The sequence below is a fragment of the Myotis yumanensis genome, unplaced genomic scaffold, assembly GCF_028538775.1.
Source record: "Myotis yumanensis isolate MYYU_CA2020_CCGP unplaced genomic scaffold, mMyoYum1.0.hap1 SCAF_1, whole genome shotgun sequence".
Classification (NCBI taxonomy): domain Eukaryota; kingdom Metazoa; phylum Chordata; class Mammalia; order Chiroptera; family Vespertilionidae; genus Myotis; species Myotis yumanensis.
The window spans coordinates 118,024,990-118,050,168 of record NW_027223752.1 but is presented as its reverse complement, the minus strand read 5'-3'; the positions used below and the strand labels follow the sequence as shown (position 1 = coordinate 118,050,168).

At 39.1% G+C, this 25,179-nt stretch overlaps 1 protein-coding gene across 10 annotated transcripts in view; it reads right to left on the bottom strand.

Annotated features, from left to right (window-relative positions):
* The window catches only part of MYO9A (myosin IXA), a 429,988-nt gene that overhangs the window by 104,713 nt on the left and 300,096 nt on the right, over positions 1–25,179 (bottom strand). For all 10 annotated transcript variants that reach the window (XM_070431053.1, XM_070431061.1, XM_070431045.1 and 7 more), the window contains 7 exons: positions 19,904–20,047; positions 18,530–18,569; positions 10,203–10,325; positions 9,844–9,924; positions 5,204–5,314; positions 4,102–4,224; positions 518–667 (listed from right to left, as the gene is read on the bottom strand). In XM_070431053.1, the coding sequence (XP_070287154.1) occupies positions 518–667; positions 4,102–4,224; positions 5,204–5,314; positions 9,844–9,924; positions 10,203–10,325; positions 18,530–18,569; positions 19,904–20,047 (772 nt within the window). The remainder of the gene's footprint in view (positions 1–517; positions 668–4,101; positions 4,225–5,203; positions 5,315–9,843; positions 9,925–10,202; positions 10,326–18,529; positions 18,570–19,903; positions 20,048–25,179) is intronic.

Genomic DNA, 25,179 nt, shown 5'->3' with positions numbered 1-25,179 from the left:
GCCGGCCTGGTCACCCCCAACTGCCCTCCCCTGCTGGCCTGATCGCCCCCAACTGCCCTCCTCTGCAGGCCATCTTGTGGCCACATTGGGGGGGCCATCTTGTGTGTTGGGAGTGGTGGTCAATCTGCATACTGGTCATGACTAATTAGCATATCTGGCGGCAGCTAATTAGCATATCTGGGCTAATTAGCATACCCCTCTCTTATTATATAGAATAACTATGTAACAAAAATTAAGGCACATAATTCCTTTGCCCCAATCATACCTCACAAGTCATTATAACTATAAATTCAATTTAATTTAAATTAAACTCCATTGATATTTATTAATAGTCTGTTATTATATGGCAAGTAATCTTTTTGGTGCTATCAACATTTCAAAAATGTGTAGAACACATTCTCACCTCTGAAGAAGTTTATATTCTTATTTATATGTTTCATAGTAAAATAATTCTGGTTACTAAAACAAAGGCCAAATAAACTAGCTAATCTCATGCAAGAAATCTTTTGTCTCCCACCTGAATGATAACTGATGCCTGTCTCAGATGGAGAAAATGCTGCCTGCACAGCAAGACCCTAAACCATCGTTGTAACAATATTATTCTGCGGAGCACCTCTTGGTGAAGCAGATCTTGTAGGTGCTGTCGTTCCTGTTCCTTTAGGAACACCTACCAAAAAGAAGAAAGATGAGAAATACAGTTTAAGAAGAAATGAGAAATTTATTTCATGAATCATCCCTTCTGTAATTAGCCTTTTTAGAGAAGAACAAATACAGTGGCAGATTAATAAAAGCAGTACTGATAAATATTTCTACAATTTATCCAAAGTGGTCATTCTCAAAATTAAAATAAAACATTAGGATATAGAAGGGGAAATGGGAAGGTGCACATGTGTACAAAAATTCCAGTGCAAGATATATGATACACTAGAGGCCTGGTGCACAGATTCGTGCACATGGAAAGGAAATTAATTAGAAGGTGGCCAGCGGGGCGGGACTGGGTGCAAGGGGCCAGACATGCCCTGGAGCCAACCTCCTATGGTCCCTCCCTGGCCAGCCACACCTGGGGTGGCGCCGGGGCTTGCAGGGCATCTGCCAAGTGAGCAGGGTCCCTCCAGCAGGTGGGGTCCCTCAGCCTGGCCTGTAGGGATTGCGCTGAAACCAGCAATCTGACATCCCCTAAGGCAACAGTTCTCAACCTGTGGGTTGCGACCCCTTTGGGGGTTGAACGACCCTTTCACAAGGGTCGCCTAAGACCATTGGAAAACATATATAATTACATATTGTTTTTATGATTAATCACTATGCTTTAATTATGTTCAATTTGTAACAATGAAATTGGGGGTCACTACAACATGAGGAACTGTATTAAAGGGTCGTGGCATTAGGAAGGTTGAGAACCACTGCCCTAAGGGGTCCCGGAGTGCAAGAGGGCACTCTGCAAAGTCGCTGTCGTTCAGCAGCTCCTGTGTTGAGCGTCTGCCCACTGGTGGTCAGTGTGCATCATATCTACCGGCTGGTCGCTTAGCCTTTTACATATACACTGAGTGGCCAGATTATTATGACCGGCCAGATTATTATGACCACCCCATCAGTACTTTGTTGGGCCACCTTTTGCCTTCAATACTGCAGCAATTCTTCTTGGCATTGACTCCACGAGATGTTGAAAGGTGATGCGAGGAATCTGACACCATGCCTGATGAATAGCACTGTCCAGTTCTGTGAGATTTGATGGTTGTGGAACCAGCTGCCTGATGGCTCTTTTAACTTCATCCCACAAATGCTCAACTGGATTGAGATCTGGTGATTGTGGGGGCCACCTAAGCAAGGTAAAGTCTCCCTCATGTTCTTGAAACCACTCCTGCACAGTACGAGCACCATGGCATGGCGCATTGTCTTGTTAGAAGAAACCATTCCATTGGGATACGCCATCAACATGATAGGATGAACTTAATCAGCAATGATACTTAGGTATGTTGTGCTATTGGGACGTTTATAATGATCTGGCCCTCTAGCAACTTCAGCGCGAAATTATAGCTAATTTGCCTACAAGCGTCAGGTGGTCTTAATAATCTGGCCACTCAGTGTATATAGATTATTCCCTTGGGAAATTCACCACCATCATGAGCCAATGTACTGCTGGTAGTATGTCATATTTCTATTAATTTTTTTTTTTTTAAGAGAGAGGAAGGGAAAGAGAGAGAGAAACATTGATGTGAGAGAGAAACATCAATTGGTTGTCTCCCACACATGCCCTAACTGGGGATCAAACCTGCAACCTGGGTATGTGCCCTGACCAGGAATCAAACCCACCACCTTTCTGTGTACAGGATAATGCTCCACACAACTGAGCCACACAAGCCAGGGTGTCATATTTTTCAAGGATGTTGGAGTAGGGGAAACAAGTTGAGAACCACAAATCTTCAAGTTTGATCATAAGATGAATAAACCAATAATAAGTCTTTTAGAAACCCAGTAGGCATAAAAGGCTTCTTGCTGCCCAAAGCTATTTATCAGTTTATTTATTTACTCCTTCATTCCATTAAAAAAAAATCTAGGGGGATACAAAGATAACTTAGACATGGTCCCTTACAAAATAGGATTTGCATTCACCTTAAAGAGCAGGTAGATATTAAAAATTGTATACATTTAAGGTATATGTTTTGATGTATGTATACACTGTGAAATGATTACCACAATCAAACTAATTAACATATGCATCATCTCCCATTTTTGTCAAAAATAAAAAAATATTTTTAAAAAGAGCACCAGCCCTGGTCAGAGGCTCAGTCAGTCAGCTGGAGGATTCAATTCCCAGTCAGGACACAAACCTAGGTTGTGGGTTCAATCTCCGATCGGGGCACCCAGGAGGCAAGTGATCAATGTTTCTCTCTCACATTGATATTTCTTTCTCTCTAAAATCAATAACAACATTAAATTCTCTCCTTGGGTGAGAATTAAAACATAAAATAAGTTGCCTTTAAAAAGAGCACATAGATATTAGATAACAAAATGGAAAAGAGTAAACTAATGAGGGCAAGAGACAGAGGAGCCCACCTGAACAAAACAAGGAGTTGGAAATAACGATAAAGGCACATACAGGGACAATGAAATACCTAATCTTTATAATGAAGGAATTAAATAGTGTAAAATCACAATATGAAGGTTCTTGAAAAGGAGAAAGATGTTTGAATCTAATGAGAAGGTTATCAGGGGATTATTACTGAGCAGGAAGTCAAATTAAAGAAAGAAATATATTAAGATGATTTTGATAAAATGGGTAGATTTCAACAGAATAACAAACAGACTGGAACAAGACAAGGGATCTGTTTACTGTAAGAGAAATATATGTGAAAGGTAAAGAAACAGACCTACTATGGATGCAGTAGCATTAGAGAAAAAGGCAGAGATGTGAGAATCATTTGTTAAAAAAAAAAAGAAACAATTTTGTAAAAGGATTAAAGTAAAGGGTAAGCCAAATATGATTATGGCTTCTAGCCTAAGAAACTAGAAGAAGAATGACAGAAAAGAGTAGTTGATAAATTAAGGATAATAGGGAAATCAGGATGAGGTGACTTTGGGCAAGTAGAGTTGGAGATTACAGTAGAGCACTAGGGGAGATGATTTTTAGGCAGTTAAAATTATAGGTAGAACTAGAGAATTGGCCAGAAGCTCTTTAAATTGACTATATTATTAAGTAAAAAAATTGTGGCCTTCTCAATTTCCTTATGACATCTGGAAAACTATGTTTTTCTTTGTTATCTTGTTTTTTTGTTACTCCTCACCTGGGGATATTTTTCTATATATTTTTAGAGAGAGTGGAGGGGAGGGAGAGAGACACACAGAGAGAAACATCAATGTGAGAGAGACACATCGATTGGCTGCCAACCACACCATGGTTGGGGATCAAGTTTGCAACCTGGGTATGTGCCCTTGAATGGAATTGAACCTGGGACCTTTCAATCTGCAGGCTGATGCTCTATCAACTGAGCCAAACTGGCTAGGGCTAGAAAATTATGTTTTTTACAAAACATTATCATAGGCAAAGATTGTCATTATTATTTAAACACAAAAATACACTCAATTTTGACAATATATATTTACCATGGATTTTCCAACTTGATAATTATTTGGATTAATATTTATTTTCCTGAAGAAATCCTGAATGTGAAATTTAGATGGAATAATATTTCGAGGAAGAAGTACATGGAAGTGGCTCACAAAATCCTGAAAAAAATGAAAAGAAAATATTATAAGGCCACAAAAGAATGCCATGAAAATGTTATAAAGCTACAAGATCCTAAACTTTAGCTAACTATCCTTTTATTGATCCATTTCTCATTCTTTTCAATATGGTGAAACCAAGGAAGTACTTGTTAACAAAGTATTACCAAAGGTTAACTTATAAAATGGAAGGAGGTGCAGTGAGTTCAACAGAGTATTTTGTTATCAAAGGGAAGCTGGAAAGAAACCAAGAGCAGAAACTAATCATCCCTTTTGAGAAAGCTGTATTAAAAAACAAAGAAAAAGTTATATAACAATAATCAGAAACTTTTAGCAAAATTTAGAAAAATAAGCAAAGTACAGTTATTATAGGATATAACTGAGAATGAAGCTTTCCCTCCAAGTAACAGTAAAACCTGCTCAGCTGCTGGAAAGCTTCAATATACTTTTTCTACCCAGAGCAGCAACTGATGAGAATAAGCATGAGTCTTGCTGGCAGCTTCCTATAAAAGAAAATCCTGCTGAGAAAACTCTAGCAAAAATCAAATGGAATATTTTCTTTTGAACTAGACAGTTCTGATTGAATTATTTTAGTGTGAAGACTTGTAATACATGTGAAGAACTGCTATGCTGTGAGTAAATTTAGTATTTACTCATAAGAGTATGAAGAACTGCTATGCTATGAGTACATTTAGTGTGAAGCAATCAGTGTGAAGAACTGTTATGTTATGAGTAAATTTAGTATTAGGAAACATTCAGATCAAATGAGAAGAGCCAAGTACTGGATTCTCTTAAAACACAAGCTTAATAAGACTGGTGCCATTCAATGGAAGTGAGTACTCACTACCTGGTTAATTCTGTGTACAGAAGATGGAATGGGAAGGAAGAATTAAGAGAAATAAGCCCCAAATAAAAAATAAACAAGACAGGAAGAATTTACTTGATATGCATATATACTTAAAGATCACTGTAAAAGTATAACCTGGAAAGAGTATTTGCAGCTGTATCCTGATTGGCGAATTCGAACTGTCTCCAGCATCCCAGTATACCGAAGCTGCCTAAGTACCAAGGCATCATTGAACCTTAATGGCAGCTAAAACAAAGCAATAGAAAAAAAACATCAACCTAGAAGAATAGATCTCCAAATTAATGTTTGTCTTACAAATATGATTAACTTTTGAATATCTAGGAACTGACTTGAAGCTTGTCTGGTTAAGATATAGTGAAGTGACAGGACAATCTTCCTTCTCCAGCTGGTAGCTTCAAAAAAGTTCTGACTGCCTGACCCTAGGGAATATGAGAAACCACGTTTCCAGACTTCTCTAGCTGTAGTTCAAAAGGAATGTAGTTACCCACAGGAGTCAATATAAAATACATATCAAAACTAACCTACTTACATATAGTCAAGAGTGTCTGCATTTTTGTTTTTAATTATGATTGTATCTATAATCTCACTCAGAAACTACCTGCCCTACTTTATCAGTTACCTTGGTTAACCGAGAGCTGACAGATTCTTCTTCTAATGACTAGTACAAGGTTAAGAGTAGTTTATTTCCCTAAATACTTTTGCTGATAATACTGGTATGACACATTGAAAAACAAAAAATTCCTCCAGTCCCTGACAACTGATTTCATTGTAAAGGCACTGATAGGGAAGCAGCTAGTAGTCACAACGCCCTGAAACTCCTAGGTATCTCTGAAGGCACATTTTCAGACATTCAAAACAATATGCATTTGGAGCTTCTGATATTTCTCCCTATTCATTCTAAATACTATTTTCAATGATTCCCTAAAGCAATCCTAAACATTTTCCTTCAGACAGATGGGGCATACCAGCTGTCAAGGAAATAAAGTCAATGGGCAACTTATGTTAAATAATAATAATAATAATAATAATAATAGCTGACATTTATTTAGTACTTATTCTATACCCTGAACTACTTCATTAATTGAACTCTTTGTATAGCAAGGTCTCATTTAATAACAGGGACTCAAACTTCTATTTAACTATAAATAAAATCATTTCTTTTTTAGTCACTATAAAAGAATAGTGACATTTACTAACCACTTAGTATGGGCTGGGAACACTCTAAGTATATTACCAGTATTAACTCATATATACTCACAAAACACTATGAGGTCCTACAAATACAATATATTCTTACCTGGATGAAAATATTTAAACTACAGAAAGGATAACTTGTCTAAGGTCACAAAGCTTGCATATAACAAAGTTAGAGACTGCTTCTTAAGAATTAAGAAAGCTGAACATAATTCCTACACAGTTTAGCTGTTCAGGCTGGGAACTATTTTTTCCTATGATGAACATAATGAAAGATGACAAATGTTTACACTTTTTAGATATATTTTGCAAATCCCTAATTAGGGGATCTGTCATAGAAAATAGAAAGGAATCAAGAATGCCCATATCTTCCCTATTTTACAAAGATAAGAATCTCTAAACATGAAAAATGCCTGGCATGTTCTTTAAGAGTGACAATGTATATCCAAACAAGAGGGATTAATCTCCAGGTAATAAACGTTGCATAAAACTTTTATTATGGAATTTCAAGAGATATTTGCTTCTCAAAATTCTTGTAGATATTAAATCAATACCATGTAAATACCTTACAGGCAAGTAGGTGTAAACACAAGAAATATATCCATAGAAACTATAGAATGCTGTTTTCCTTAAAAAATATTATAGACTAGAGGCCCGGTGCACAAAAATTTGTGCACTTGGGGGGTCCCTCAGCCCGGCCTGTGCCCTCTCACAATCTGGGACCCCTCGGGGAATGTCCACCTGCTGGCTAAGGCCCGCTCCCCGGGGGATCGGACCTAAGCTGGCAGTCAGACATCCCTCTGGCAGCCCGGGAGCCCTCGGGGGATGTTCACTTGCCAGCGGGGAGCAGGCCTAAGCCCCAGTTGGATATCATTAGCACTGCTGAGGAGGCGGGAGAGGCTCCCGCCACCACCTCTGTGCTGGCAGCCATCAGCCTGGCTTGTGGCTGAGCAGAGGTCTCCCTGTGGGAGCGCACTAACCACCAGGGGGCAGCTCCTGCATTGAGCATCTGCCCCCTGGTGGTCAGTGTGTGTCATAGTGACCAGTCATTCCCAGTGGTTCTGCCGTTAGGGTCAATTTGCATATTACCCTTTTATTATATAGATATAGAATAGAGGCCTGGTGCACGGGTGGAGGCTGGCTGGTTTGCCCTGAAGGGTGTCCTGGATCTGGGTGGGGGTCCCGCTTGGGTGCCTGGCCAGCCTGGGTGAGGGGCTGATGGCTGTTCGCAGGCTGGCCAAGCCCTCCAGCGGGGAGCCTCACTCCATGGGGGGGGAGGCAGCCTGGGTGAGGGGCTGAAGGCTGTTTTCAGGCTGGCCACACCCCCTTCAGGGTGGAGGTTCCCGCTGGGGTGCCTGGCCAGCCTGGGTGAGGGACTGATGGCTGTTTTCAGGCTGGCCACAGCCCCTTCAGTGAAGGAGGCGTGGCCATCTTGGGTGAGGGGCTGAGGGCCGTTTTCAGATGTGCCACGGCCGTAGGCTGGAAGCAGGTATCTGGGATTTATCTATCTTCTATAATTGAAACTTTATAGCCTTGAGCAGAGCTCAGGGCCCGCAGGGCAGGTGGGAAGCTTGGCTTCCTCCATTGCCGGGGGCAACCCAAGCCTCCTGCTCACTCCAGCTCCATGGCCACCGCCATCTTAGTTGGGTTAATTTGCATACTCGCTCCTGATTGGTGGGTGGGCGTGGCTTGTGGGTGTAGTGGAGGTATGGTCAATTTGCATGTTTCTCTTCTATTAGATAGGACTAGAGGCCCGGTGCACAAAAATTTGTGCACTCGGGGGGGACGGGGGGGTCCCTCAGCCCGTCCTGTGCCCTCTCGCAGTCTGGGACCCCTCAGGAGATAATGACCTGCTGGCTTAGGCCTGCTCCTGGGTGACAGAGGGCAGGCCCAATCCCTAGGTGCAGCTCCTGGTCGGGCTCAGAGCAGGGCCGATTGGGGAGTTGGGGCGCTGCTCCCTGTCATGCACAGAGCAGGGCGGATCGAGAGGTTGCGATGCCACCCCTAGTCACGCTCAGGATACAGCCGATTGGGGTTTGGGGCACCGCTCCCTGTCACACTCAAGGCAGGGTCGATAGGGAAGTTGCGGCGTCACCCCCTGTCATGCACAGAGCAGGGCCGATCAGGGGGTTGGGGCGTTGCCCCCTGTCATGCACAGAGCAGGGCCCATCAGGGGGGTTGGGGCTCCGTACCCTGTCACACACAGAGCAGGGCCGATCAGGGGATTGAGGAGCTCCCCCCTGTCACGCACAGAGCAGGGCCGATCAGGGGATTGAGGAGCTCCCCCCTGTCACGCACAGAGCGGGGCCAATCAGGGGGTTGAGGAGCTCCCCCCATCACTCACAGAGTAGGGCCCATAGGGGAGTTGGGGCACCGCCCCGTCACCCACGGAGCACGGCCGATCAGGGGGTTAGGGCACTGCACCCTGTCACACACAGAGCTGCAGGGAGATCAGGGGGTTGGGGAGCTCCCCCCATCAGGCACAGAGCAGGGCTGATCAGGGGGTTGGGGCGCCTTCCCCTGTCACGAACAGAGCAGGGCAGATAGGGAAGTTGTGGCCCTGCCCCGTCACACACAGAGCAGGGCCGATCAGGGGGTTGGAGTGCTGCCCCCTATCACACACAGAGCAGGGCCGATCAGGGGGTTGGGGCACCGCTCCCTGTCACACACAGAGCCACAGGGCGATCAGGGGGTTGGGGAGCTCCCACCATCAGGCACAGAGCAGGGCCGATCAGGGGGTTGAGGAGCTCCCCCGTCACGAACAGAGCAGGGCGGATAGGGAGGTTGTGGCCCCGCTCCCTGTCACACACAGAGCCACAGGGTGATCAGGGGGTTTGGGTGCTGCCCCCTGTCACGCTGATCCCGGTGCCGGGAGGCCTCGCGGCTCCGCTGATCCCAGTGCTGGGAGGCATATTACCCTTTTACTACATAGAATAGAGGCCTGGTGCACGGGTGGGGGCTGGCTGGTTTGTCCTGAAGGGTGTCCTGGATCAGGGTGGGAGTCCCCACTGGGGTGCCTGGCCAGCCTGGCTGAGGGGCTGAGGGCCGTTTTCAGGCTGGCGGGTGACTGAAGCTCCCAACCGCTCCTTTTTTTCTTTTTTTTTTTTTTATTCTGGGCCAGCTTTAGCTCTGAGGCCTCGGCTCTGGCCTTTGTTTACCTTCTGTATTTGATACAATGTTGCGGCCTGGCTGGCTGAAGCCTGGCTGACTAAAGCAGGTTTCTGGGGTTTTGTTTAGCTTCTATATTTGCAACATAGTTGCTTAGAGTTGCAGCTGAGAGACCGGCAAGTCAGGCGGGGAACGTTGGAGTCTGCAGTCACTGGAGCAAGCAAGCCTCCCTGTTCGCTTCAGTGCATGGCTGCTGGCCGCCATCTTGGCTGGCAGTTAATTTGCATATCGCCCCGATTAGCCAATGGGAAGGGTAGCGGATGTACGGCTAATTACCATGTTTCTCTTTTATTAGATAGGATAGTTCTTTCTATCCACTTGCTCTCCTTAGAAAGAATTTAAAGCTTGGTTTGAAGTAAGCTGAGCGAGTTCTCATGTATGGACATTTTTACCTTTTCTGCATTAGAGCGAATGCATTTTACAAAATATGGTTCTGCTTGACCAAGTGTCTCCATCAGCTTGTTTAATGAGGCCTGTGATACAAAACAATAATATAATGAGAATTTTCTTCCATCCCACATTGGCAACAATTTATAAATATAAACAATAATGTTGTTAAAATATGCAAAAATGAGTGGTATACAAAGAAATAGGTTTTTTTCTGAAAAGCCAAATGACCATTACAGCATGGCTTTTTAGTCACATCAACCATATCCCATTCAGGTTATCTTGCCAATCATTTTGACTTTTCAGTATCAATCAATCTGAAGGAAACAGATTCCTCTTTGTTAAAAGTAAAATAGGAACTAACCTGAAACTGAGCACTGATGCTGGGAGGTTTCTTCTTCTTGTGCAAATGAAGAAGGGATTTGGTAATGCGATCCTGCAGAGTCAGTCTAGTCAGGTGCTTTAAAGAATTTACCTCTAGCAAGTGCTAAAAAGAAAAAGGGGTGAGGGGGAGAATCAAATTCTTCTTAAATTAATCTAAGAATAGGAAACACAAAATTGTAAGCCCATTTTCATCATTTCCTATGTATAATGATTATGGTGAATATGGGAGATTGATATTCAACATCCATCTTACCTTCCTCATGCTTTCCTGCAGAAGCTTTCTAACTAAAAAGAAAACTACTTTTCCCAAATTCTCTTTCATCTCAGGTTCAGAAAGTGATTTAAGTTCAACAATTGAATTTCCATACATGAAACTGGGAAAGTATAATGAGGCAGAGGCTTTGGCTAGTAGCTTCTGTTTCTGCTGGCAAGCGTGTACATAATAAGTGCTTCAGTTTTCTGTCCAGGTACTACTTTTTTAAGTGCTGAGAGACAGAGTGTATTGTCACTGCAACTCTAATAAAGGCACTTGAGCCCTGGAGCCAATAGTTTTAGCAGCTTCTCCAGCAGCTACTACTTTCTGATTGCAGCTCAGGTCAGTTCTGCATTGTTATTTTACTAGTCTGAAACTAAGACTTCTAGCGCTTTTCTAAGTGCCTCTCTGAATTAAGTCCCTTTCTACATAAAAATATCTACAATAATTACTGTTATCTGCAACAGAATCCTAACTCACAGAGACAAATTAAATTCAATCCAAGGGCTATATCAGATATGCCATGAACACACAAAAGAGAAACTCCCTATTAACAGTCATCCTGATGTGCTAATTATTAATCTTAAGATCCAAATTACACATAAGCAATTAAAGAATGTAAAATAAAATATTAATAAAGTATTGGGAGCTTTTTTAGCCCATCAAAAAATATAGGTTGTATCAAAAAAATGTATACACACTTTGAATAATTATTAATTCCAATGGGTTAAATCTGAAAAGAAACATCAATTGAGCTATCAGCTGTTAAAGTGTATATATTTTTTGGGGGGACACCTTGTATATGGCAGTGACTTTGTTAATGAAAAGAATATATCTATACAGATGTGCAACTAATAATGTTGCAGGCTCGATCCCCAGCAGGGGGTGTGCAGGAGGCAGTGTATCATTGATGTTCCACTCTCACATCAATGTTTCTCTTTCTCTCTCCCTCTCTTTCTAAAAAATCAGTGAAAAGTAAGGAAAATTTTTTTAAATATAAATTTTGACAATATAAGCATTAAAAAACAACAACTTTCAAGCGAGAAAAATGTTTCCAACAAGTATAATGACTCATTATCTATATATAAGAACTGTAAGAAATCCTTTAAAAATTCACAAAGTATAAATGACAACATAATGACAATCATTCAATTTCACTTGTAAGAAAAGAAACAATTTCTTTTAAAGATATTTTCTGCATATCAGATTGGCAAACATAATAAAGACTTACAAAACCCAACATTCATGCGGATGTGGGGAAATAGGCTTATATATGCACTGTTCTTAGGAATGCAAATCAGTATAACCTTCCTGATAAGCAATGTCATTCTCAGGTATTTATTTAAGGAGAATGTCAGAAAAGATCTGAATGCTATCTCTGACAATGTCCTTCAAAAAATAATAAAAAATTATGAACAGAGATATGCATTTATATGGAACTTTTTTCATAAAGTATGTTTCATCCACACAACTGAGTACTGCCATAGATCATAAAACAGAGGGGGGCGGGGAGGGAGGAAGAAAAGGGTAAAGGGTAAAAGGGGACCAAATGGTGATGGAAGGAAACTTTACTTGGGATGGTGAGCACACAATACAATACACAAATGATGTATTATAGAATTATACACCTGAAACATATATAAATTTATTAGCCAATGTCACCCCAATAAATTCAATTTTTTAAAAAATACTAGAGGAATCCAAAGGCAACAAAATCTCAGACATATGCCAAAGCAATTTCTTCACCGATACAGCTCCTAGGGCATTGGAAACTAAAGAGAAAATAAACAAATGGGACTACATCAAAATAAAAAGCTTCTGCACAGCAAAAGAAACCATCAACAAAAGAACAAGAAAACCTACTGCGTGGGAAAACATATTTGCCAACGTCATATCTGATAAAGACCTAATCTCCAAAATTTATAGGGAACTCATACAACTTAACAAAAAGAAGATAAACAATCCAATCAAAAAATGGGCAAAGGATCTAAATAGACACCTTTTAAAAGAGGACATTCAGAAAGCCAAGAGACATATGAAAACATGCTCAAAGTCACTAATCATCCGAGAGATGCAAATCAAAACAACAATGCAGTACCATCTCACACCTGTCAGACTGGCTATCATCAACAAATCCACAAACAACAAGTGCTGGAGAGGATGTGGAGAAAAAGGAACACTTGTGCACTGCTGGTGGGAATGCAGACTGGTGCAGCCACTATGGAAGACAGTATGGAGTTTCCTCAAAAAACTGGAAATGGAACACCCATTTGACCCTGTGATCCCACTTCTAGGAATATATCCCAAGAAACCAGAAACACCAATCAGAAAGGATATGTGCACCCCTATGTTCATAGCAGCACAATTCACCATAGCTAAGATCTGGAAACAGCCTAAGTGCCCATCAGTAGATGAATGAATTAGAAAACTGTGGTACATCTACACGATGGAATACTATGCTGCTGTAAAAAAGAAGGAACTCTTACCATTTGCAACAGCATGGATGGAACTGGAGAGCATTATGCTAAGTGAAATAAGCCAGTCAATGAAGGAAAAATACCACATGATCTCACTCATTCATGGATAATAAAAACCATTACAAACTTTTCAACAATAATAGATACAGAGGCAGAGCTGCCTCAAACTGATTGTCAAACTGCAGTGGGAAGGCCAGGGAGGGTTGGGGGGCAGGAGGGAGGGGAGTAAGAGATCAACCGAAGGACTTGTATGCATGCATATAAGCATAACTAATGGACATAAGACACTGGGGGGTAAGGGAGGGCAGGGGATTGTCAAGGGTGGGGGGAGGGAGGGAACGACACATATGTAATACCCTTTGTAATACTTTTAGAAAAAAAAATAAAAATTAAAAAAATAAAAATAAAAAACCTGTATTTCCTGACATGGAGAAATATTTGCAAATACTACTGACAAAAAATACCATGTAAAACAATAACATATATGTATTTGCTTGGAATACTCTGAAGCCAGATCTTCACATGGCTTGATTTTTCTTGGCATTCAACTTCTAGCTTAAATGCCCAAAACATTCTCATGAAGTTCTTGCTTAACTACCCCAAAAGTCAACATGTCATTTCATTTTCCTCTTTGCACATATCATCTAATTATCTTTTCATATATTTATTTACATTTTCTTCACTATAAGATAAACTAAAGGAAAGCAAAGACTAGACTGTTCATCCCTGTACCCCTAATGCCTGTGTTCTGGTGCAGAGTAGGTATTCAAAAACTATTAGTTTTGATGAATGAATGGATGGATGGTTAGCAACTAATGATTTTTGAGCATTGTTTCCTTAGCAACTGGAGGCCAGACTTCTGCCCATAAAATCACCATGCTCAGATCAATCAACAAATATTCAGATTACTACAGATCAGGCTCTGTTCTAAGTGTTTGGAATACAGTACATTTAAGTACAGGGAAACAGGCTACAAGGGCATTATAAAATAAATGATAACTTGAGGGTTATTAAGATTTATAAAGAAGATAAAATAGGACAAGTGAAAAATGGGGAGACAAGGCAAAACAGAACAAGGTGGAAGGCAAGAGACTAAAGGGACAAGAGAGAGATGAATACAGTTAAGTGACAGCTGCAATAGTCCAGCATGATGTGACAGAAACCACAAACTAGAATGCAGAAAAGAGATCTAGTGGGGAAAAAAATATCGAGTTAATTTCTTTCTTAGATCTTCCATTCATTATCTACTTTATTCCTTTCTTAATTCCATTTTCATTGTTTGATTTATTCAGCTTAATTAATCAGTTCTTTTTTAAAAAAAACCTATTATTTAGTGCTTGCTGTACAAGGTGTAGAAACAAACATCAAAAAGATACTGCTTAGACATTATCTACAATAGCCAAGATATGAAAGGAATCCAAATGCCCATCAACAGACAAATGGATAAAGAAGAGTTGGTACATATATACAATGGAATGTTACTTAGCCATAAAAAAAAAATTTAAATCTTGTCATTTGTGACAACTTGGATAGATCTAGAGCAGTGATGGCGAACCTTTTGAGCTCGGCGTGTCAGCATTTTGAAAAACCCTAACTTAACTCTGGTGCCGTGTCACATATAGAAATTTTTTGATATTTGCAACCATAGTAAAACAAAGACTTATATTTTTGATATTTATTTTATATATTTAAATGCCAAATAACAAAGAAAAATCAACCAAAAAAATGAGTTTGCGTGTCACCTCTGACATGTGTGTCATAGGTTCGCCATCACTGATCTAGAGGGTATTATGTTAAGTGAAATAAGTCAGACAGAGAAAGACAAATACGATATGATTTCACTTATATATAGAATCTAAGAAAACCAAAACACAATAAAACAATAAACAAAACAGAAACAAACTCTAGAACATTCTGATGGTTGCCAAAAGGTGGGTGGGGGAATAGATGAAAAAAATATGGGATTAAGATATATAAATTACCAGTTACAATTACAGTCACAGGGATGTAAAGTACAGTATAGGGAATATCATCAGTAATATTGTAATAACTATGTATGATGCCAGAAGGGTACTAGACTTATCAGGAAAATCACTTCGTAAGGTATATAAATCACTTTGTAAGGTATCTAATCACTGTGTTGTATAGCTGAAACTAACGTAATATTGTATGTCAACTGTAATTGAAATTAAATTAATTTATAAAAAGATGATACTGCTCGTGTTAAAGAAGACTAAAATTAACTTCATGTCTTGAGCCTGAGTAACTAAAAATTTAGTAAGGAAATGACATATTAAAATCACTCTGGGCACCAAGAAAGAAAGATGAGCAGGAATGTACAACAAAGTAGAAATGTACAACAGGGCAACTGTCAGTAAAAAATTGGAAATTAAAAGTGAGGTCATGTTAGAAAAGTAGATTTAACAGAGGTGACAGCTTCAAGGTATGAGCAGAAATAAATTCTAAGAGGGAAAAGGGAAAGTACTATCTGTAATAATCATTGAGAACAAGAGCTATAGTGAATCTGATGAGGAGGAAGAATTAATGGCCACCTTCTGGGGGCCACAATAACTCACCAAGTAGATTTCAATAATCTGTACAAGCACTGCCTTCACTTTGGAGAACCTAATCTGCTATATTCCAAATGGCCAAGGGCATGGAGTTCCTTGCTTCCAGAAAATGCATTCATCAGGACTTGGCTGCTCAGAACATCCTTCTAACTAATGATAACAATGTGAAGACCTGTGACTTTGGTTTGGCCAGAGACATCTACAAAGACCCTGACTATATCTGGAATAGAGATGCAAGACTCTCAAGTGGATGGCACCTAAAGACATTTTTTACAAGGCTTATACTACCCAGAGTGATGTGTGGTCGTTTGACATCTTGATGTGGGAAATATTCTCTCTGGAATGTAGTCATACCCTCTGAATGAACTTGTGTCCACTGGCGGAACAACATCTCAGCCAAGACCCCAGCACCAGCCAGGTGTGGCCCCACCACCTGAGGCCAGAGGCATGCGAAAGCACAAAAGGCTTAAATCTGAAAGCAGCTCAGCCTCCCCTGCTGAGCATCCAGGGGCCTGAGAAATGGGGGCCTGAGCTGGACTGCAGGTGCCTGTCCCCTGGTCTCTCTCCCTGCCCAACCAATCAGGAAGCCTTAAAAGAAGTCAGTCAAGTAAGAAGATCAGAAAACAAAGCTATTGTTGAGGTTTAATCTGAAACCATTCATTCATTTAATCATATCGTAGTAATGCCCACCTCACAAGGTGTTGTGAGAATTAAAGAAGATGAAAAAGGAGACAAAAAAAGAAAGTACTATCAAAAGAGAACTGAGTGGAAATAAATTCTAAGAGAGAAAAAGTAAAGTACAATCAAAATAGAACTATACAAATGGCCAAGAGACAAATGAAAAAATGCTCAAAGTCACTAATCATCAGAGAAATGCAAATTAAAACCACAGTGGGATATCACCTCACACGTGTCAGAATGGCTATCATCAAAAATCAACAAACAACAAGTGGGAATGCAGACTGGTGCAGCCACTATGGAAAACAGTATGGAGTTTCTGCAAACAATTAAAAATGAAACTTCTATTTGACCCAGTGATCCCACTTCTGGAAATATATCCTAAAGACCCCAAAACACCAATCAGAATGAACATATGTACCCCTATGTTCAATGCAGCGTTATTTGTAATAGCTAAGATTTGGAAACAGCCCAAGTGCCCATCATCAGATGAATAGAAAGCTGTGGGACATTTACATTATGGAATACTATGCAGCTATAAAAAAGAGGGATCTCTTGTCCTTTGGGGCAGCATGGATGGACCTGGAAAATATTATGCTAAGTGAAATAAGCCAAACTGAGAAAGACAAATATCACATAATATCACTTATTTGTGGAATCTAATGAACAAAATGAATTGACCAACAAAATAAGACCCAAAGCAGAGAGGCATGGAACAGACTGACATACCTCAATGTGAGGTTAGGGGGACAAGAAGAGAGAAACCAAAGAACTTATATATTTACTAGAGGCCCGGTGCACGAATTTGTGCACCAGTGGGGTCCCTTGGCCTGGCCTGCAGGATTGGGCCGAAACTGGCTCTCTGACATCCCCCGAGAGGTCCCGGATTACGAGAGGGCGCAAGCCAGGCCAAGGGACCCCACCAGTGCATGATCGGGGCCGGGGAGGGACATGGGAGGTTGGCCAGCCGGGGAGGGATCACAGGAGGGCTCCAGGGCATGTCTGGCCATCTCGCTCAGTCCCAATCAGCTGGATCCCAGTAGAAAGCTAACCTACCGGTCAGAGCATCTGCCCCCTGGTGGTCAGTGCATGTCATAGCAACTGGTCAACTAGTCGACTATCTGACCCCTGGTGGTCAGTGCATGTCATAGCGAGTGGTTGAGCGGCCTTAGCATATCATTAGCATATTATGCTTTGATTGGTTGAATGGATGACCAGACACTTAGCATATGAGGCTTTTATTATATAGGAGATGCATAGCCCATGGATATGGCCAATAGGGTAATGGAGACCTGGGGCATGGGGGGATGGAGGTTTCGGGAGAGGGAAGTGGGAAATATCTGTAATACTATCAACAATAAAAAATATATTTAAAAAAAGAGAACTATATTAACAGAGGGCTAGGGGCTTTTGAAAGTTGCATTTTTAAAATATTTGCTGATGTTTAACTGTTTGGGATTGTAGTAAAAATAAAGCATTCTAAAGACTACCAATCTCAATAAAATGAGATGTGCCTTGAATACAAGTGACTGAATCTTATTTCCACTAGCTATAAATGTTGTACAGATGCATGCAAAAATGCTTCATAAAACAAGATATGAAAGAGTCTATAGGATTTCACCAAGGCCCAAATCCTGCCCACTATTTTTTATATAATTTATATGCTTGAAAAAAATTAAAATAATACTTAAGGACATGTGAAAATTATATGAAACTGAAACTTCAGTGTCCATAAATAAAGTTTTATTGGAATACAGTCACACTCATTCAATTATGTATTGTCTAGAGCTGCATTTGTACTACATAGCAAAGCTATGTAGTTAGAACAGAGACCATAGGTCTGTAAACCTATATGGACCTTTATAGGAAAACTTAACTAACTAATGCTAATGATAATAAGAATTAGGCAAGGTCTAATTAGAAATTATCTAAAAACCAAGTAAAATTCAGATTTTGATATTAACCTGGCTCAAAAAGAAATAAAAAGATCTCATGTAAAGAGGCAATTACTCAATAAAAATTTGCATTTTATTCAGATCTCATGTAAAGAGGCAATTACTCAATAAAAATTTGCATTTTATTCAGAGGTTTTTCAAATACTAGGAAAAAAGATATAGCACAAATAAATCTACCTGAATCATCAAGCTTGGCCATTTTATAATATCTAATCTTACTTCTAAAATGGATTTAACTGAATGCATGCAGTCCCTATTTTGGGTATAAATAAGGTATCTCTTATCTTTGATTTCTAAAGATTATTTGCATGAGTAATAAAAATATAATTATGAAATAGGACACCAATGGGTAAAAGATTTTTCATAATACCCACCTTTGGAAGGCCAGGCTTGAATTTGAAGTTTCTGTTTCTCCTAAAGAGACAAATCATACACAGAAAAAAAAAACTATTGTAAGGATGAATGATTTCAAGGTCTCTATTGAAACAACAGGTTATATACCCATTTCCATGACACAGATCATTTATATGAAAATGCTGTCTGATTCAACTAAGCAGGCACCTTTAGGAAGGAAGGATAGCAAAAAGACAACAAGGAAAGAGATGCCTGCTCTGTAATATAGGTATAAACAGACTTATGCCTGATAATCAATAACATAATGTTGTATATTTAAAGCTTAAGTTTCATTTTCTTTTGGATGTTAATAGGTCTCTAATTTCTAATGACTACAGAAGTTTTGTTTCTGTCACTTTAAGAGTTTAAATAGATGCTTATATTTTAATGAATTTTTTAAATGTACTTTTCACTAAAACTTATGGTTTTCCACTTTGGGAAATTAAAAATTCTCTTCTCCTTTTTTTTTCTTATTCATAATTCAAAAGCATACTTACATCAAGACCATTATTTTTTATTATGGCCACAGAAGGAAAGATAACACAAGCTAATAATGATGAATGTGGGTTGGGGAGTCATAAAGACCTGGGCTTGAATCTAAGCTCTTTCACCTACTAAGGTATGATTTTAACCTCTCAAGCCTTGGTTTCATTACATGGTAATGTAAAATAAGAATGATAATACCACCTACCTCTTAGAGTTATTGTGAGAATTAAATTAGTTAATTCATAATTCTGGATTATAGCAAGATTCACATAAATTGAACTATGACACTGTTAAACAATAACTTAGGGATTAAGGAATCCAATTTAGTCACACCTCCAGCTAGTGGTCCAAAACTATGCTTTGGAAGTATCTGGAATATGTTGATATAGGTAGCTAAAAACTTTTTAGTGGTCTACCATGCATGGTGTATCTATGTCCTCAAACCAACTGGATAAGTGTTATGTATCTATCACTCTATGTGGTACCATTCACCATTTCATAGAGAATTTTCCTGCCCAATCTGTTAGGACTGCCAGAATTGAAGGACAATTGCTGATAAAGACCAGGAATCTTAAAAAGGACTAATAGTGTTTTCTCTCTCTGGATGTAAGGTCCATCAAAGAGCAATAAAGAATTATCTCTATAATGAGTATATATTCAACCATGATTCTTCTGGTGAGATGAAAACAAACAAAAACATACCAGCTTAATAATACATAAGATTGAGAGCTCTAAATATTGAGTATTTTTTAATCTTGCTTTAACTCAAAATTCTACTCATGAAGTAGTATCTCCATCACTTCCTCTTTTTTCACCCAGGATTTTAAACCTGTCACATAAAGTAATCCACATCACTGATTAATACTAACGTGAGAATTCCATGGGCTCTTTCCAATAGTTTGCTGCTAGCTGAGTTAGCGAATATCCCATCTTTGTCAAGCAAGGAGGTGTTACTTGATAGTCTGCTCTGGTGAATCCCAGTTCTGCCATTCCAGGCAATATCAAATGTATCACTGTAAAAATTAAATATAGTACAATTTGCTTTAGTTAATTAAAACATCTCTAACACTCTAAACTGCTTTAAAAAGTAAAATGAAACTTTAAACATAAAGTTTTAATTTAGACAAAATGCTAAACAAGCAGCAAGTGTTTTTTTATCAGAGAGATTATTAATCAATTTAAACTAATCTTTTATTCATTCAAAACAAAAAATTTTCTATGGATTCTAGCATATTTACATGCAAGTGTGCAGGTAGATGACATCATACAGCTGTCTTTAAATATATTGTAACCGTTTAACAATCAGTATATAATATAATGTAAAGGCTTTTGTCTTTGTTAGATTTTAGAACTTTCAAATGCTACTGAAGGAATTTCCAATTCTAACAGGCCATCCCATTGTGGAATATTTCATTTCCTCTTGGGAGGTTTCACTATTACACACATGTCCACTAGGGCTGAGCACTATTCTAGGCACTGAAGATATAGGAATGAACAAAACAAATAAAATTATCAGTGATTACAATAAAAAGAGTTAACAGGGGGCTTTCCAGGTAGACAGCAAATTGCATTCATATTTGAATTCCTCCAGAAACACGTAAAAGCATTAATAACTTTTAAAGGAATAAATATTTAAGAGAATACACTAATACACAACCCTAACACATTTTTGAAATATGGAAAGCAGATGTAGAGAGTAAATAGCTTTTTCAGTAGTAAACCTTAAATTGGTTGTGGGAAAAGTTAAGAAGCATCTCTATTTACTCTGCAGGACTCCCCAAAGGCTCTGAAACTGGAAGTAGCAAGTACCTTTGGAAGTGGTGAAAATGTAGGTTAAAAATGGGAGCCCTAGTTGAAAGTCAGGTTAAGAAGCACTTAAAAGTCCATGAAACCGAATGACCATCCCTCACTTACATAAGCAAGAGGATAAAAGAGAAAACCATGCACAATGGAGGATGAGTATGTTATGTAGAAGTTAAAGGAAATACTGAAAACAGAGGTCTCAGTTTGTTACCCAGCTGGCTCCAGAATGCTGGCATCTGGGCTTCAGCTGACCCCTCAACAACACAAATTTGAACTGCACAGGTCCATACATTTTTTCAATAAATACTGTTAATGTATTTTTTTCTTAATAACATTTTTAAATAACATTATTTTTCTCTAGCTTACTTTCTTGTAAGAATAGTCATAATAAATGTAACATATAAAAGCTGTGTTAATAGACTATTTATGTTAGCAGTAGTTAAGTTTTTAGAAAGTCAAAAGTTATATGTGTAACTTTTAGTGCACAGGAGGGTCTGTGCCCCTAACCCCTGTGTTGTTCAAAGGTCAACTGTATAGTCTCCAGGCAGAAAATTAGAATAAATTTTTGTGTGAAATCTGACTATGCCAAGAGGAAAGACCCAAAGATATTGGTAAGTTCCAGAGACTACTCAAAGATTCCAATTAGCTTTTCAGTATCTCAATCCTAAATATGAACAGTTGACCAAGGCTCACTAGACATCTGAAGGAAGTCCCTAGCATGAAACATAAAGATCAAAACAATCATGACACAAATAGCTTGAAGGAAAAAGACTAGACAGGGAAAATAATTTTTAAAGCTATCATTATCTTTAGAGAGTTGAGAGAAAATATTCCATGTATAAAATAAGAACAAGATGCTATATAAAGTAAGCATAGAAAAGATAAAATTAGTAACAAAAAATGTATGAAAATTAAAATATGACACTAATGAAAATGCAGTAGAATATACTTTCACACATTCAAAAATATTTATTGAGCACCAACTAGTGTCAATTATTTTTCCAGCAGTGGGCATATACCAATTAACATACTAAAAGTTCTACCCTCATGAGGATTAAATTTAGGTGGAAAAAGACAAATAATAAACACATGACAAAATATATTGTATGGCGCATAACAAGCACTAAGGAGAAATTTTAACAGAAAAGAAGTATTTTTTTAAAATCTGAGAATGTTAGTCTTTTTAATAAGGTAGTTAGCATCAATAAGGTTCCATTTACACAGAGATGTAAATGAGATTTTTTTTAAAAAATCAAGCAGTTATCTGGGAGAAGAGTATTCCATGTAGAGAGAAGAAAAAACACAAAGTTCCAGAGGCAGAAATGTTGCTAATGAGTCTGAGATATATTAAGAAGTCAGTCAGATCATTTATTTTAACCTATAAGCTTAATCAGGTCAGTGTTTTGTTCAAAATCATCCTGTGTCAGACAATAGGGTGCTGAAGGCCTGGGGTGAGGTAGGGAGTTGGGAGGAGGAGGGCTGGAGGGGAGTCAATGGGGGGGAAAGGGGACATATGTAATACTTTCAACAATAAAGAATTATTTTTAAAAAATCATCCTGTGTTTTTCTCATTCCCATTAAAAGCCAAAAATTCTTATCCTATATAATAAAAGAGAAACATGATTGACTGTTCCTCCGCTACACTCACCAGCCAATCATGAGTGAGTATGCAAATTAACCCAACAAAGATGGTGGGTTAATTTGCATACACAGGTGCTGGCGGAGAGTGGAGTGGCTTGGGGAACTTGGCTCCTCAAGCCGCCAGATGAAGAGCAGAGAGGGAGACCTGGAGGCTTGGAGGACTTGGCAGAGTGGGAGGCCATGGGACGGAGACAGAGCAGGAAGGAAAAAACAAGAGCACGGGGAGCACCAGGAATTCTGGGAATAGTAGTTCTGGTGGCAGCCCCAGAACTGGAAGTGGAAGCCCAGAGTGCACGGAGCACCAGGAATGCTGGGATTGTAGTTCGGTGGCAGATGGAACTCCTAGACCAGTGATGGCGAACCTTTTGAGCTCAGCGTGTCAACATTTTGAAAAACCCTAACCTAACTCTGGTGCCGTGTCATATATAGAAATTTTTTGATATTTGCAACCATAGTATAAAAAAGATTTATATTTTTGATATTTATTTTATATAAATGCCATTTAACAAAGAAAAGTCAACCAAAAAAATGAGTTCGCGTGTCACCTCTGACACACATGTCATAGGTTCACCATCACTGTCCTAGACACTAGACCAGTGGTTCTCAACCTTGGATGCATATTAGAATCACCTGGGAATCTTTTTAAAATCCTGATTTCTGGGCCTCATCCTCCGGAAATTCTGTTTCTTTGTTACTAATGTTGTGGCCCCACCCCATAACAAAGAAACAATTTCTGGAGGATAAGGCCCAGAAATTAGGATTTTCAAAAGATTCCCAGGTGATTCTAATGTGCAGCCAAGGTTTAGAACCACTGCACTAGAGCAAAGTGAGCCTGGAGCAAGTTACTGTGGCGGTGGGGGATGCAGGGAAACCAAAGGTGAGAGACATAAGTAAAATCAGAGTGTCTAGGAAAAATTAAAGGGAAGATATCCTAAAACTTCCAGGAAATCTCCAATGAAGCAAAGAAAAAGAAAAATGCCTCTATTATTCTGTGAGCAACAAACCAAACTGAGTTGGGGTCTCAGACAATTCACTCATATGATTGCAAAGACAGACAGAAACTCCCAGATTGGAGAGGGTGCAGGTTGGGCTAAGGGACCCCCACACCCACCAGTGCATGAATGTCGTGCACCAGGCCTCTAGTATAATATAAAAGGTATATGTAACGTGGCATCCTCCTCCAATTTTATCTCCTATCACCCTTCCCCAGCTTACTCTATCTCAGCCTTGCTGATAATACTCCCCAAATTGATCTACAGATTCAACATAACCTTATAAAAAACCCAGCTGCCTTTTTTTTTAACAAACTGACGAGCTGATCCTAAAATGCATATGGAAATGAAAAGAACCCAAAATAGCCAAAATCATGTTTACAAAATACACCAAAGCTGGAAGAATTATAGTTCCTGATGTGTAAGCACACACAAAGCTGCAGTAATCAAGATAACATGGTACTGGCATAAGGTCAGTGGAATAGAATTGAGAACCCAGAAATAAATGCTATCAGTTATAGTCAACTGAGTTTTGAAAAGGTGTCAATAATTCAATGGGGGAAGAACAGTATTTTCTTTTTTTAAATATGTTTTTATTTATTTGAGAGAGAGAGAGAGAGAGAGAGAGAGAGAGAGAGAAAGGAAGAGAGAGAGAGGAAGAAAGAGAGAGAGAGAGAGAGATGATGAAAATCATCGATCGGCTGCCTCCTGCATGACCCCTTCTAGAGATCAAACCCACAACCCGGGCATATGCACTGACCAGGAATTGAACCATGGACCTTCTGGTTCATTGGTCAATGCACAACTACTGAACCACACCAGCCAGGCAAGAACAGTATTTTCAACAAGTGGTGTTGAGATAACTTGATCTCCACAGGCAAAAGAATGAAGTTGGACTTCTATCTTATAACAGATACAAAAAATAAACTCAAAATGGATCGTACATCTAAATTTAAGAGTTAAAATTATAAAATTCTTAGGAAAAAACATAACCCTTGTGACATGGGCTTAGGTAATAATTTCTTAAATATGACAAAAAAGGATAGCCAAAAAAACAGATAAATTAGACTTCATCAAAATAAAAAACTTTTCCACTTCAAAACACTACCATAAAAAAGTGAAAGGACAATTAACTCTCAGACTGAGAGAAAATACTTTCAAATCATATACCTAATAAGGGAACTATGTCTGGAATATATAAATATATCACTCAAAAATACTAAGAGAACCTTATTTAAAAATAGGAAAATTACTCAGAAATAAAAGGAATGAACTATCTGACAGACTAAGCACTGTGTTTAGAGAAAAAAGTTAACCTCAAAAAATTATTGAGGGTTAGGATATATAACCCCAAAATATGCTACTTTGGCATAAGGATTATTTTTAGCTGAAAGGAACTCAGAATCAACACATAACAGGAAGAGTTAGTTCTCTGCCCTCACAAGCAAGGCATAAATTCCCCTTTGTGAAGGTGTCCCTCTCTCCCTTACAAGGAAAAGTAGAGCAACTCTTCTCATCAGAGACATAGAACAGACACTGAGATGAATTTGCATTAACAAACCTTATGAAAATAACTTCCATTAGCTTCCCCAAATATTTCCGAGTCATTTCCCCACTTTTTAATCATTCCCTAAAGCCAAAATAACCTTTTCTTTGTTAACAGAATATAAGACCCCAAGTATAACTGCTTCTAGATTTGCTTTTCTATG